This window comes from Zonotrichia albicollis, chromosome 32 (assembly GCF_047830755.1).
Source record: "Zonotrichia albicollis isolate bZonAlb1 chromosome 32, bZonAlb1.hap1, whole genome shotgun sequence".
In the NCBI taxonomy this organism is placed as follows: domain Eukaryota; kingdom Metazoa; phylum Chordata; class Aves; order Passeriformes; family Passerellidae; genus Zonotrichia; species Zonotrichia albicollis.
The window spans coordinates 1791928-1807827 of record NC_133850.1 but is presented as its reverse complement, the minus strand read 5'-3'; the positions used below and the strand labels follow the sequence as shown (position 1 = coordinate 1807827).

The window sequence follows — 15900 nt, the reverse complement described above, 5'->3', positions numbered from 1 at the left end:
CTTTTTCCCAGATTTTCCAGCCTTTTTTGGGGCTTTTTCCCAGATTTTCCCCACTCTTCCCTCCCTGTTTTTGGCTCTTTTCCCCCTTTTCCTGCATTTTTTGCCCCCTTTCCTGCTCTTCCCTCCCTGGTTTTCACTGTTTTCCCCTCTTTTCCTGGGTTTTTGGGGCTTTTCCCGATTTTCCAGCCTCTTTTGGGGCATTTTTACTGATTTTCCCCACTTTTCCATCCCTGGTTTGGGCTCTTTTCCCACCTTCTCCTGCTCCCCCATCCGTGTTTTTGTTCTTTCCCTGCATTTTGCCCCCTTTCCTACTCTTCCATCAACGTTTTTGGCTCTTTTCCCCTTTTTCCTGTATTTCCCCTCATTTCCAGCATTTCCCCCTTTTCATCCTTCTCCCTCCCTGTTTTTGGCTCTTTTCCCCTCATTTTCTGCTCTTCCATCCTTGTTTTTGGCTCTTTTCTCCTTTTTCCCAGCATTTCCCCTTTTCCTGCTCTTCCATCCCTGTTTTTCACTGTTTTCCCCTCTTTTCCTGGGTTTTTGGGGCTTTTCCCGATTTTCCAGCCTTTTTTGGGGCTTTTTTCCGCATTTTCCCCACTTTTCCATCCCTGGTTTGGGCTCTTTTCCTGCATTTCCCCCCTTTCCCTTCTCCTTCATCTCATTTTTTGCGGTTTTTTTTCCACCAGTTTTTTGGGGTTTTCCCCCATTTCTCCCCCATTTTTACCATTCCCACTCCCCAAAATCTGGGAATTCCTGTTGAAATCCAGGAATTCTTCCCAAAGCCTGGGAATTCCTCCCGAAATCCAGGAATTCCTCCCGAAATCCAGGAATTCCTCCCAAAATCCAGGAATTCCTCCCAAAATCCAGGAATTCCTGCCCCAAAACCCTTGAATTTCTCTATGGATTCCAGCCCAAAACCCAGGAATTGCCCCAGAAATCCCAGGAATTCTCTCTAAAATCCCGGATTTCCCCCCAAACCCCTGAATCCCCCCTACACCCGGATTTTCCCCGTTTTTCAGGTTCTGCGAGGCGCAGTTCCAGGGCCCAAAATCCCCGGAATTCTCTCTAAAATCCTGGATTTTTTCCCCAAAACCCCAGGAATTTCCCCCAAAACCCCAGAAATTCTCTCTAAAACCCCAGATTTTCCCCCAAACCCCAGGAATCCCCCCTAAAACCCGTATTTTCCCGTTTTTTCAGGTTCTGCGAGGCGCAGTTCCAGGGCCCAAAACCTCAGGAATTCTCTCTAAAACCCCTGGAATTCTCTCTAAAAATCTTGGATTTTTCCCCTAAAACCCCAGATTTTTCCCCAGAATCCCCAGAATCCCCTCTAAAATCCGTATTTTCCCCGTTTTTCAGGTTCTGCGAGGCGCAGTTCCAGGGCCCAAAATCCCGGATTTTTCCCCCAAACTCCCAGAAATTCCCCCCAAAACCCCAGGAATTCTCTCTAAAACCCCAGAATCCCCCCTAAACCCTGTATTTTCCCCGTTTTCCAGGTTCTGCGAGGCGCAGTTCCAGGCCCAAAATCCCGGATTTTTCCCCCAAAATCCTGATTTTTTCCCCCAAAAACCCCTGGAATTCTCTCTAAAATCCCAGATTTTTCCCCCAAAACCCCAGATTTTTCCCCAGAATCCCCGGAATTGTCTCTAAAATTTGCATTTTCCCGTTTTCCAGGTTCTGCGAGGCGCAGTTCCAGGGCCCAAAATCCCAGAAATTCTCTTTAAAACCCCAGAAATCCTCCCTAAAACCCCAGATTTTTCCCCAAAACCCCAGAAATCCTCTCTAAACCCATATTTTCCTCATTTTTCAGGTTCTGCGAGGCGCAGTTCCAGGGCCCAAAATCCCCGAAATTCTCCCTGAAATCCCAGGAATTCTCCCTAAAACCCCAGAAATTCTCTCTAAAACCCCAGAAATTCTCCCCAAAACCCCAGAAATTCTCCCCAAAACCCCAGATTTTTCCCCAAAACCCCAGATTTTTCCCCCAAAACCCCCAGAATCCCCCCTAAACCCCGTATTATTTCCTGTTTTTCAGGTTCTGCGAGGCGCAGTTCCAGGGCCCAAAACCCCAGAAATTCTCTCTAAAATCCCGGATTTTTCCCCCAAAATCCTGGATTTTTCCCCCAAAATCCCGATTTTTTCCCCCAAACTCCCCGTAATCCCCCCTAAACCTGTATTATTTCCCGTTTTTTAGGTTCTGCAAGGCGCAGTTCCAGGGCTCAAAATCCCCGTAATTATCTCTAAAAATCCCAGATTTTTCCCCCAAAACCCCAGATTTTTCCCCCAAACCCCCGGAATTCTCTCTAAACCCATATTTTGCTCATTTTGCAGGTTCTGCGAGGCGCAGTTCCAGGGCCAAAATCTCAGATTTTTTCCCCCAAAACCCCCGTAATCCTCTCTAAAATCTGCATTTCCCGTTTGCAGGTTCTGCGAGGCACAGTTCCAGGGCTCAAAACCCCAGAATCCCCTCTAAAATCCGCATTTCCTCATTTTTCAGGTTCTGCGAGGCGCAGTTCCAGGGCCCAAAATCCTGGATTTTTCCCCCAAAACCCCAGAAATTCTCCCCAAACCCCCAGATTTTTCCCCTAAAACCCCCGATTTTTCCCTAGAATCCCCAGAATTGTCTCTAAAATCTGCATTTCCCGTTTTGCAGGTTCTGCGAGGCGCAGTTCCAGGCCCAAAATCTCAGATTTTTTCCCCCAAAATCCTGATTTTTTCCCCCAAAAACCCCTGGAATTCTCTCTAAAATCCCAGATTTTTCCCCCAAAACCCCAGACTTTTCCCTAGAATCCCCGGAATCCTCTCTAAAATCTGCATTTCCCATTTGCAGGTTCTGCGAGGCGCAGTTCCAGGGCCCAAAATCCCAGGAATTCTCTCTAAAACCCCAGAAATTCTCCCCAAAACCCCAGATTTTTTCCCCAAATATCCCAGAAATTCTCCCTAAAACCCCAGGTTTTTCCCCAGAATCCCCAGAATTGTCTCTAAAATCCGTATTTTCCCGTTTTCCAGGTTCTGTGAGGCGCAGTTCCAGGGCCAAAACCCCCGGAATCCCCTCTAAACCCCATTATTTCCCGTTTTGCAGGTTCTGCGAGGCGCAGTTCCAGGGCCCAAAACCCCAGAAATTCTCCCTAAAATCCCGGATTTTTCCCCCAAAATCCCGGATTTTTCCCCAAAAACCCCCGGAATTCTCCCTAAAACCCCAGATTTTTCCCCCAAAACCCCCCAGAATCCCCTGTAAACCCCGCATTTTCCCATTTCCCAGGTTCTGCGAGGCGCAGTTCCAGGCCCAAAATCCCCGGAATTCTCTCTAAAACCCCAGATTTTTCCCCAAAACCCCAGAAATTCTCCCCAAGAATCCCCGGAATCCCCTCTAAACCCCATTATTTCCCGTTTTGCAGGTTCTGCGAGGCGCAGTTCCAGGGCCCAAAATCCCGGATTTTTTCCCAAAACCCCCAGAATCCCCTCTAAAATCTGCATTTTCCTATTTTGCAGGTTCTGCGAGGCGCAGTTCCAGGCCCAAAATCTCAGATTTTTTCCCCCAAAATCCCGGATTTTTCCCCCAAAACCCCAGATTTTTCCCCAAAAATCCCCGGAATCCTCTCTAAACCCCATTATTTTCCCGTTTTTCAGGTTCTGCGAGGCGCAGTTCCAGGCCCAAAATCCCTGGGAATTCTCTCTAAAATCCCAGATTTTCTCTCTAAAACCCCAGAAATTCTCTCTAAAACCCCAGAAATTCTCCCCAAAACCCCAGATTTCTCCCCAAAACCCCAGATTTTTCCCCAGAACCCCCGTAATCCCCCCTAAAACCCGTATTATTTCCCATTTGCAGGTTCTGCGAGGCGCAGTTCCAGGGCCCAAATCCCCAGGGATTACCCCCAAAACCCCAGCAATTCTCTCTAAAATCTGCATTTTCCCCTTTTGCAGGTTCTGCGAGGCGCAGTTCCAGGCCCAAAATCTCAGATTTTTTCCCCCAAAATCCCAGATTTTTCCCCCAAAACCCCATTTTTTTCCCAAAAACCCCCAGAATCCCCTTTAACCCCATATTATTTTCCCGTTTGCAGGTTCTGCGAGGCGCAGTTGCAGGCCCAAAATCCCAGATTTTTTCCCCCAAAACCCCAGGAATTCTCTCTAAAACCCCCGGAATTCTCTCTAAAAATGTCGGATTTTTTCCCAAAACCCCAGATTTTCCCCCAAACTCCCTGGAATTCTCTCTAAACCCCATTATTTCCCGTTTTTTAGGTTCTGCGAGGCGCAGTTCCAGGGCTCAAAATCCCCGTAATTATCTCTAAAAATCCCGGATTTTTTCCCAAAAACCCCAGAAATTCTCCCTAAAACCCCAGATTTTTCCCCAGAATCCCCAGAATCCTCTCTAAACCCGTATTTTGCTCATTTTTTAGGTTCTGCGAGGCGCAGTTCCAGGGCCCGCAGGCCGTGCAGGAGCAGTGGCTGCGGCACCTGCAGCGCCACATCCTCGCCACCGATTTCTCGCGCCCGGAGCCGCCCAGCGAGGCCCCCCCAGAGCCGCCGGCCCTGAGCGCCCCCCTTTCCCAAACCCCTGGGAATTAAAACAAAAACACAAAAAAAAATCACACAAAAAAAAAATCAACAACCCACCCATCAAACCCCCCAAATTCTGCCCCGATTTCTGCGGCGAGTTTGGGATTTTTTGGGTTTTTTGGGCTGGGACAGCCGCAAGCACTACACACACATGGAGCATTCCCTCGGGAATTTCAGGAATTCTGCCCCCCGTTCCCGGGAAATGAAGATAAAAATTCCCCTTTTTGTATCCCAAAGAAGCCGGGCAGGGAATTCCCAGAATTCCCAGGATTCCCAGCAGGGATTCCCGGGGGGAAACGCTGTGGATTTTGTACATTTGGACCCTTGGCAGAGCTGTAAATTCCTTCAATTCCTGAATTTTTTTTGGTTTTTTTTGGTTTTATTTTTAGTGGCCCCGTAGATGTCGGAATTGCCTCAGTTCCGGGGTTGCATGTTCCCAAAAATTCCCATTTTTTCCCAAGGAAATCCCGTGGGAATCCCCAAAATTCCGGGAGGATTCGGCTCCGGATTTTCCCCAAATTCCTTTGGATTTTTTTTATTTTTTTTTCTTGGTTTTATTCCCGTTTTTTCCTCCCTCACCCCGACTTTTTTAAACTCTAGATTTGTGTAGAAAGCAAAGGAAAAAAAGGAAAAAATTCTGTTTTTATTTGGGAATCCCCAAACTTCCGGATTACGGAAGGAATTTTAATGGAAATTTTTTTTTTGTTGTTTTTTTGGGGTTTTTTCCTTTTTTAAAAATTTTATTTCCACGTTTTTCGGGACGTTTCCGGCGGTTCCTGTACCCGGCACTGGGGGACGATGGATTAAATTCTTCTGGAGATGAAATCCGGGAAAAAACGGAGTTTCTGCATGGACTGGGCTGGGGATGGGGGAAATTCAGGGAATTTTGGGAAAATTCTGGGAAATTTGGGAAAATTCTGGGAAATTTGGGAAAATTCCAGGGAAATTTGGGGAAAATTTGGAGGAAAATTGGGAGAATTCTATGGAAATTTGGGAGAATTTAAAATCAGAGGGATTGGAGGGAAATTCCAGGGAGATTTGGGGAAAATCCAAGGAAATTTGGGAGAATTTCAGGGAAATTTGGGGGAAATTTGGGAGAATTTAGGAAAATCCAGAGGGATTTGAGGGAAATTCCAGGGAAATTTGGGAAAATCCAAGGAAATTTGGGAAAATTCAGGGAATTTTGGGAAAATTCCAGGGAAATTTGGGAGAATTCTATGGAAATTTGGGGGAAATTTGGGAGAATTTAAAATCAGAGGGATTTGAGGGAAATTCCAGGGAAATTTGGGGAAAATCCAAGGAAATTTGGGAGAATGTCAGGGAAATTTGGGGGAAATTTGGGAGAATTTAAAATCAGAGGGATTTGAGGGAAATTCCAGGGAGATTTGGGGGAAATTTCAGAGAATTCCATGGAATTTAAGGGAAATTTGGAGGAAATTCCAGGGGAAATTTGAGGGAAATTCCAGGGAAAATTGGGAGAATTCCAGGGAAATTTGGGGGAAATCTGGAGATGGTTGGCAGAAACCCAGAGAGATTTGGGGAAATCCAAGGAAATTTGGGCAAAATTTGGGGGAATTCTGGGGAAATTTAGGGAAATCCAGGGAAATTTGGGAAAATCTGGAGGGATTTGGGGGAAATGCAGGGAAATCCAGGGGGATTTGGAGAAAATCCAAGGAAATTTGGGGGAATCCAGGGAAAATTCCAGGGAAATTTGGGGGGAATCCAGGGAAATTGGGGGAGGTTCTAGGGGAATTTGAGGGGAAATTGGGGAAAATTCTGAGGAAATCTGGAGGGATTTGGGGAATTCCAGGGAAATTTGGGGTGAATCCAGGAAATCCAGAGGGATTTGGGGAAATTCTGGGAAATTCCAGGAAATATTTGAGGAAATAAAGGGAAATTTTGGGGGAAACCCAGAGAAATTTGGGGGAATTTCAGGGAGAATTGATGGAAATCTGAGGAGATTTGGGGAAATTTGGAGGAATTCCAAGGAAATCCAGGGGGATTTGGGGTAAATTCCAGAGGGATTTGGGGGAAATGTAGGGAAATTTGGGGAAATCTGGAGGGATTTGGAGAAAATCCAAGGAAATTTGGGGGAATCCAGGGAGAATTCCAGAGGGATTTGGGGAAATTCCGGGAAATTTAGGAAATATTTGAGGAAATAAAGGGAAATCTTGGGAAATTTCAGGGGGAGTTGATGGAAATCCAGGGGGATTTGGAGAAAATCCAAGGAAATTTAGGGGAATCCAGGGAAAAATGCAGGGAAATTGGGGGAGGTTTTAGGGGGATTTGAGGGGAAATTGGGGAAAATTCCGAGGAAATCCAGAGGGATTTGGGGAAATTCTGGGAAATTCCAGGAAATTTGGGGTGAATCCAGGGAAATTCCAGAGGGATTTGGGGGAAATTTGGGGGAATTTGAGGAAATAAAGGGAAATTTGGGGGGAAATTTGGGAGAAATCTGGGGGAATTTCAGGGGGATTTGATGGAAATCTGAGGAGATTTGGGGAAAATCCAAGGAAATTTGGGGAAATTTGGGAGAACTCCAGGGAAATTTGGAGGAATTCCAAGGAAATCCAGGGAGATTTGGAGAAAATCCAAGGAAATTTGGGGGGAATCCAGGGAGAATTCCAGGGAAATTTTGAGGAAATCCCGGGAAATTTTGGGGAATTTCAGAGGGACTTGGAGGAAATCCAAGGAAATTTGGGATAATTCAGGAAAAATTATGGAAAATCCAAGGGGATTTGGGAGGGATCCAGAGAGATTCGGGAGAATTTCAGGGAAATTTGGGAAAATCCAGGGCAATTTGGGAGAATCCAAGGAAATTTGGGGAAATTCCAGGAAAATCCAGGGAAATTTGGGGAAATCCAGAGAATGGGGATTTGGGATTTGGGGGCACACGGACGGGGATTTGGGGTTGATTTTTGGGATTTGTGGATTTGGGGACATTGGGGATGTGGGGTCGTGATTTGGGATCATTTTTGGGGATATCAAGAACGGGGATTTGGGGTCATTTTTGGGATTTGGGCTCGTTTTGGGGGATTTGGGGTCATTTTTGGGGATTTGGGGTCGTTTTTGGGGATTTGGGATCATTTTTTGGGATTTCGGACCCCCCCGGTGACCCCGGTTCCGTCCCCGCGTCCCCCACGTGACGAACACGTGACACGCGCCGCACGTGACAAACACGTGACCCCAGGTGACACCGCACCGCAGCCAGCGGCCACGTGAGGGCGCCACAGGGGGCGCGGCCTCAGAGGAGTCAGCCAATAGCAACCGGTGCTGCGGCGGGTGGGTGTGGCTAAAGGTGCGCTTGTCACACGATAGGCCCTAAGCCGGCGTAGCTGGCCAATGGGGGAGCAGAGCGGCCGGAGGCCACGCCTCCTCATCCAGAAGACTTTCACTTTAACCAATCGCATCGCGGGGAAAGCGATAAACGACACCGGCCGGCTGCCAATGGGAGGCGCGACCCGCGGGGACCAATCAGCGCGAAGGGAGGCGGAGCGGCGCGGCCAATCAGCGCGAGGGGGCGGGGCCGGCGCGGCGCCGTTACCGCCCGGGAAAGGGGAGGAGGCGCCGCCATCATGAGCTACGGTGAGGGGAGGGGGCGGCACCGGGACGGGAGGGACCGCGGGTACCGGGACCAGGAGGGGCCGGAGGGGTCCGTGAGGGGCGGTGGGTTCGTCAGGGGCCGCTAGGGTCGGTGAGGAGCGGGAACCGTGAGGCCCGGCGGGTCCGTGACGGGCAGAGGGATCCGTGCGGGGCGGCTGAGGTCGGTGATGGGCGGGAACCGTCAGGGACGGCGGGGTCCGTCAGAGGCGGTGGGATTCGTGAGGGACGGCAGGGTCAGTGAGAAGCGGGGGAGTCCGTGACGGGAGGAGGGATCCGTGAGGAGCTCACTGGGGGTCAGTGAGGAGCCAGAACCGTGAGGGGCGGCGGGTCCGTGAGGAACTGGCTGGGGTCAGTGAGGGGCGGCGGGATCCGTGACGGGCGAAGGGATCCGTGAGAGGCGGCGGGGTCTGTCAGGGGCTCGCTGTGGTCCGTGAGGGGCGGCGGATCCGTGAGCGGTGGTGGAACCGTGAGGGGCTGGCGGGTCCATGAGGGGCCGCTGGGGTCGGTGAGGGGCGAGAACCGTGAGGGTGAGGGGCAGTGGAACCGTGAGGGGCCACTGCGGGTCCGTGACGGGCGGAGGGATCCGTGAGAGGCGGCGGGGTCTGTCAGGGGCTCGCTGGGGCCCGTGAGGGGCCGCTGGGGTCGGTGTGGGAGCCCTGAGGGGTTTGGGGGGAGCCGTGAGGGCAGAGCGGGAACGGGGAGGGGTCCCTGAGGGGCTGAGGGAACACCGGGACCGGGGGGTTCGTGAGGGACCGGGAGTGACCGTGAGGGGCCGGGGGACACCGGGATTGGGGGGTTCGTGAGGGCACCCGGGAGACGCCGAGACTGGAGGTGACCGTGAGGGACACCGGGAGTGTCTGTGAGGGACCAGGGGTGTCCCTGAGGGTACCGGGGGGACCGTGAGGGACCGGGGGTGTCTCTGAGGCACCGGGGGGACCGTGAGGGAGCCGGGGGTGTCTCTGAGGGACTGGGAGGGCACTGGGACATGGAAGGGAGCCCTGAGGGACCGTGAGGGACCGGGGCTGTCTCTGAGGCACCGAGGGTGTCTGTGAGGAACCGGGGGGACACCGGGACGTAGAGAGATCACCGTGAGGGACACGGAGGGTGTCTGTGAGGAACCGGGGGGGACACAGAGACATGGAGGAGAGCCCTGAGGGACCGGGGCTTTCTCTGAGTCAACGAGGGGACACCGGGACTGGGGGTGACCGTGAGGGACCCCGGACCGTGAGGGACTCAGGGGTTCCTGGACATGGAGAGGAGCCCTGAGGGACCGGGGGTGTGCCTGAGGGCACCGGGGGGACACCGGGACATGGGGATAGGGGGCCCTGAGGGACCGTGAGGGACACCGGGAGTGTCTGTGAGGGACCGGGGGTGACCGTGAGGGACACCGGGAGTGTCTGTGAGGGACCGGAGCGATACCGGGAGGGACCGGGGGGACACCGGGATGTGGAGGGGAGCCCTGAGGGACCGGGGGGACACCGGGACTGGGGGTGACCGTGAGGGACACCGGGAGTATCTGTGAGGGACCGGGGGTGACCGTGAGGGACCGGAGGGACACCGGGACATGGAAGGGAGCCCTGAGGGCCCGTGAGGAACCGAGGGTGTCCGTGAGGGCCTGGGGCGATACCGGAACATGGAGGGGACCGTGAGGGGCCGGGGGTGTCCCTGAGGGACCTGTGGGACACCGAGACCGGGGGTGATCGTGAGGGACCGGGGTTCTTTGGGAGAGCCCCAGTTCCCGGGAGTTCGATCCCAAAACCGGGATTCGATCCCCAAAACCGGGATTTAAAACCGATCCAGCTCCATTTGAGTCTCCTGATCCCGCTTTGAGTACTGGAAATTCCCAATTTCCCGGAAATTTGCTCCCAAAACCGGGATTTTCTCCCAGCCCGGTCCCGTTCACATCTCCCGGGAATTCCCGGTTCCATCCCCGCCCGGGTTTATTCCCACCCCGACCCCTCCCGAGCCGTTTTAATCCCATTTTTTCTCGGTTTTATCCCACTTTTTTTCTCGTTTTTATTCAATTTTTTTCTCGTTTTTTATCCCTTTTTTCCTCGTTTTTATCCCATTTTTCTCGTTTTTATCCCATTTTTTCCGTTTTTATCCCATTTTTTCCCGGTTTTATCCCGTTTTTTTCTCGTTTTTATCCCATTTTTTCTCGTTTTTCTCCCATTTTCCCCATTTTCCCGTGAATCCCGTCCCGTTCCCTCACCTGGGCCGCACCCGAGGGCCGGGGCAGCGATTCCCGCAATATTCCCGGAGAATTCCCACCCGCAGGCGGGGAAGGAGCGCCCAAACCCTTTAATTGGGTTTTTATGCTAATGAGGAGCCGCTAATTAGGGCTGAAATTGCTCTGTGGAATGAGGGCGGCCGGGAACAGCAGGAACGGGATCCAAACCTTTTTGTTCCCCATTTTTTTCTCATTCTTTCCCACTTTTCCCATTTTTCCTAATTCTATCCCAATTTCCCCCCATTTTCTTCCAAGTTTTCCCATTTTTTCCCAATTTTCCCCCATTTTTCTTCCATTTTTCCTCATTCTTTCCCATTTTTTTCTCTTTACCCCTGGTTTTCCCCATTTTCCCCCCATTTTCCCCCCATTTTCTCCCCATCTCCCCCATTTTTTCCTCAATTTTTTCTCAATTTTTTCTCAAATTTCCCCTGTTTTTTCCCATTTCCCCCCCATTTATCTCCTCCATTTCCTTTCCCATTTCTTTCCCATTTTTCTCCCATTTCCCCCCCATTTTTTCTCAATTTTTTCTCAATTTTTTTCTCAATTTTTTCTCAATTTTTTCCTTTTTTCCCATTTTTCCCCATTTTCCCCAATTTCCCCCCTCCATTTCTTTCCTATTCTTTCCCCTTTTTCTCCCATTTCCTCCCCCATTTCCCCCCCTTTTTTCCCAGTTTTTTCCATATTCCCTCATTTTTCCCAATTTTTTTCCATTTTCCCCTTGATTTTTCCCCACTTTCCCCCAATTTCCCAGCAGGAATTTCCCTTTCCTGAGCACCCCCAAACCCCCAGGGCTGGGAACCCTTCCTGGCTTGGATGGAAATTCGGAATTTGGGGCTCCTGGGGCCGATTCCCTGCGGATTTGGGGGAATTTTGGGGGAAATTTGGGGGAATTTGGGATCCTAACGTGGATTTTTCTGTTTTTTAGGGTACGGAGATTGGAATTCGGGCTCGAGCAGAGGCAAGTGTAGGAATTTCCTCCCCCTGCATCCATCCCCAGATCCCTTGGGAAGCTCCCACCTCTCCTTTCCCAAATTTTGGTCTCAAATTCTCGCCAGATTCAGCAAAAAAATTGGCATTTTTGGAACGGGGAACAGCTCTGAATTCAAAATTGGCGAGTTTTGCCACCCCAAATTCAGTGGGGACGACCCCAAATTCCATAGGAACAATTGGGAATGACCCCAAATTCCATGGGAATTAACTGGGAACTGATCCCAAATTCCCAGTAAATTCTGAATTCCTGGTAAATCCTGGAGCTCTCCCCAGTTCCCCAGTGAATCCTGGTAAATCCTGGTGAATCCCAAATTCCTGGTAATTCCCATTAAATCCCAAATTCCAAATAATTCCCATTAAATCCCAGTAAATCTCAAATTCCTGATAATTCCCATTAAATCCTGAGTTCCCATTAAATCCCAGTAGACTCCGAATTCCCAATAATTCCCATTAAATCCTGGTAAATCTCAAATTCCCGATAATTCCCATTAAATCCCAGTAAATCCTGAATTCCCAATAATCCCCAGTAAATCCCAAATTCCCAAAAATTCCCATTAAATCCTGAGTTCCCATTAAATCCCAGTAGACTCCGAATTCCCAATAATTCCCATTAAATCCTGGTAAATTTCAAATTCCTGATAATTCCCATTAAATCCCAGTGAATCCCAAATTCCTGATAATTCCCATTAAATCCTGAGTTCCCATTAAATCCCAGTAGACTCCGAATTCCCAATAATTCCCATTAAATCCCAGTAAATCTCAAGTTCCTGATAATTCCCATTAAATCCCAGTAAATCTTGAATTCCCAATAATCCCCAGTAAATCCCAAATTCCTGGTAATTCCTTATAAAACGCAGTAAATCCTGAATTCCCGATAATTCCTGGTAAATCCTGATTTCCTATAATCCCCAGGAAATTCTGAATTCCCGATAATTCTCATTAAATCCCAATAAACCCCAAATTCCTGATAATTCCCATTAAGTCCCAGTGCATCCTGAATTCCCTATAATCCCCAGTAGACCCCGAATTCCGAATAATTCCCATTAAATCCCAGTAAATCTCAAATTCCTGATAATTCCCATTAAATCCCAGTAAATCCCTAGTTCATGATAATTCCCATTAAATCCCAGTAAACCCTGAATTCCCAATAATCCCCAGTAAGTCCCAAATTCCCGCTAATTCCCATTAAATCCCAGTAAATCCTGAATTCCCTATAATCCCCAGTGAATCCCAGTAAATCCTGAATTCCCGATAATTCCTGGTAAATCCTGATTTCCTGATAATCCCCAGGAAATTCTGAATTCCCGATAATTCTCATTAAATCCCAGTAACCCCCAAATTCCTAATAATTCCCATTAAATCCCAGTAAATCCTGAATTCCTGATAATCCCCAGTAGACCCCGAATTCCCAATTAATGGGAATAATTAATGGGAATAATTAATGGGAATTCCTGATAATTCCCATTAAATCCCAGTAAATCCTGAATTCCCGATAATCCCCAGTAGACCCCGAATTCCCAATAATTCCCAGTAAATCCGAGTAAATCTCAGATTCCTGATAATTCCCATTAAATCCCAGTGAATCCCTAATTCCTGATAATTCCCATTAAATCCCAGTGCATCCTGAATTCGCAATAATTCCCATTAAATCCCAGTGAATCCCTAGTTCCTGATAATTCCCATTAAATCCCAGTAAATCCTGAATTCCCAATAATCCCCAGTAAATCCCAGTAAATGCTGAATTCCCGATAATTCCCATTAAATCCCAGTGAATCCCAAATTCCCGATAATTCCCATTAAATCCTGAGTTCCCATTAAATCCCAGTAGACTCCGAATTCCCAATAATTCCCAGTAAATCCCAGTAAATCTCAAATTCCTGATAATTCCCATTAAACCCCAGTAGACCCCGAATTCCCAATAATTCCCATTAAATCCCGGTAAATCTCAAATTCCTGATAATTCCCATTAAATCCCAGTGAATCCCTAATTCCTGATAATTCCCATTAAATCCTAGTAAATCCTGAATTCCCAATAATCCCCAGTAAATTCCAGTAAATCCCGAATTCCCAATAATTCCCAGTAAATCTCAAATTCCTGATAATTCCCATTAAATCCCAGTAGACTCCGAATTCCCAATAATTCCCATTAAATCCCAGTAAATCCCAAATTCCTGATAATTCCCATTAAATCCTGAGTTCCCATTAAATCCCAGTAGACTCCAAATTCCCAATAATTCCCATTAAATCCTGGTAAATCTCAAATTCCTGATAATTCCCATTAAATCCCAGTGAATTCCTAATTCCTGATAATTCCCATTAAATCCCAGTAAATCCTGAATTCCCAATAATCCCCAGTAAATCAGAAATTCCCGGTAATTCCTTATAAACCGCAGTAAATCCTGAATTCCTGATAATTCCCATTAAATCCCAGTAAATCCTGAATTCCCAATAAATCCCAGTAAACCCTGAATTCCCAATAATTCCCATTAAATCCCAGTAAACCCCAAATTCCTGATAATTCCATTAAATCCCAGTAAATACTGAATTCCCATTAAATCCCAGTAAACCCCGAATTCCCAATAATTCCCATTAAATCCCAGTAAATCCCAAATTCCTGATAATTCCCATTAAGTCCTAGTAAATCCTGAATTCCCAATAATCCCCAGTAAATCCCAAATTCCCAATAATTCCCATTAAATCCTGAGTTCCCATTAAATCCCAGTAGACTCCGAATTTCCAATAATTCCCAGTAAATCCCAGTAAATCTCAGATTCCTGATAATTCTTATTAAATCCCAGTGAATCCCTAATTCCTGATAATTCCCATTAAATCCCAGTAAATCCTGAATTCGCAATAATTCCCATTAAATCCCAGTAAACCCTAAATTCCTGATAATTCCCATTAAATCCCAGTAAATCCTGAATTCCCAATAATTCCCATTAAATCCCAGTAAATCCTTACTTCCGGCTAATCCCTGTTAAATCCCAGTAAATCCTGAATTCTCAATAATTCCCAAATTTTGTTAATTTACAGTTAAATCCCAGTACATACTGAATTTCCGCTAATTTCTATTAGATCCCAATAATCTCAAATTCTCTCTAATTCCCATTCCATCCCAATGCATCCCAAATTCCCAGTAAATCCCAATAAATCCCAAATCCCCAGGGATTCCCAATAAATCCCATAAATCCCAAATTCCCGGTAATTCCTTATAAAGTGCAGTAAATCCTGAATTCCCTATAATCCCCAGTGAATCCCAGTAAATCCTGAATTCCCGATAATTCCTGGTAATTCCTGATTTCCTGATAATCCCCAGGAAATTCTGAATTCCCAATAATTCTCATTAAATCCCAGTAAACCCCAAATTCCTGATAATTCCCATTAAGTCCCAGTAAATCCTGAATTCCCTATAATCTCCAGTAGACCCCGAATTCCCAATAATTCCCAGTAAATCCCAGTAAATCTCAGATTCTTGATAATTCTTATTAAATCCTAGTGAATTCCTAATTCCTGATAATTCCCATTAAATCCCAGTAAATCCTGAATTCGCAATAATTCCCATTAAATCCCAGTAAACACTAAATTCCTGATAATTCCCATTAAATCCCAGTAAATCCTGAATTCCCAATAATCCCCAGTAAATCCCAGTAAATCCCAAATTCCCAATAATTCCCATTAAATCGTGAGTTCCCATTAAATGCCAGTAGACTCTGAATTCCCAATAATTCCCAGTAAATCCCAGTAAACCCCAAATTCCTGATAATTCCCATTAAATCCTGAATTCCCTATAATCCCCAGCGAATCCTGAATTCCCGATAATTCCCATTAAATTCTGGTGCATCCTGAATTCCCACTAATTCCCATTCCATCCCAATGCATCCCAAATTCCCAATAAATCCCCATAAATCCCAAATCCCCAGGAATTCCCAGGAATTCCCAATAAATCCCATAAATCCCCGTTTCCCCCAGGGTACGAGGGCTATGCCTACGGCTACGGCTGCGGCCCCGAGGGCTCCGGGGGCTTCGGCTTCGGATCGGCCGCCGGCAATTCCTGGGATTTGGGCAATTCCCAAACCGACGGCAGCGCCGAGGGCGGCGACGGCCCCGGGAAAGCGCGGCAGGAACCGGGGGGAGCCGGGATGCACCCCGAGAGTGAGGGGACACCGGGACGGGGGTACCCGGAAAGGTGGGAATGGGGGATTGGGAATGGGAATGGGGAACCAGGGAGCGCCGGGACGGGGGTACCCGGAAAGGTGGGAATGGGAATGGGGGATTGGGAATTGGAATGGGGGATTGGGAATTGGAATGGGGGATTGGGAATGGGAATGGGATCTGGGATGCACCCCGAGAGCGAGGGAGCACCGGGACGGGGGTACCCGGAAAGGTGGGAATGGGAATGGGGGATTGGGAATGGGGGAACCGGGGGGAGCCGGGACGGGGGTACCCGGAAAGGTGGGAATGGGAATGGGGGAATTTGGGAATGGGAATGGGAATGGGGAACCAGGGGGCGCCGGGACGGGGGTACCCGG

At 48.2% G+C, this 15900-nt stretch overlaps 2 protein-coding genes across 10 annotated transcripts in view; both read left to right on the top strand.

Annotated features, from left to right (window-relative positions):
* The window catches only part of WIZ (WIZ zinc finger), a 77292-nt gene extending 71919 nt beyond the window's left edge, over nt 1-5373 (top strand). For all 4 annotated transcript variants that reach the window (XM_074530198.1, XM_074530195.1, XM_074530196.1 and 1 more), the window contains one exon: nt 4389-5373. In XM_074530198.1, coding sequence (XP_074386299.1) covers nt 4389-4557 — 169 coding nt within the window. In that variant the 3' untranslated portion in view covers nt 4558-5373. The remainder of the gene's footprint in view (nt 1-4388) is intronic.
* A 2481-nt stretch (nt 5374-7854) lies between these two features.
* The window catches only part of AKAP8L (A-kinase anchoring protein 8 like), a 38025-nt gene continuing 29979 nt past the window's right edge, over nt 7855-15900 (top strand). Inside the window, exons 1-3 of one of the 6 annotated variants that reach the window (XM_074530230.1) lie at nt 7855-8133; nt 11307-11339; nt 15341-15557. In XM_074530230.1, the coding sequence (XP_074386331.1) occupies nt 8124-8133; nt 11307-11339; nt 15341-15557 (260 nt within the window). In that variant the 5' untranslated portion in view covers nt 7855-8123. The other 5 variants (XM_074530234.1, XM_074530231.1, XM_074530233.1 and 2 more) reach the window with 5 other exon arrangements.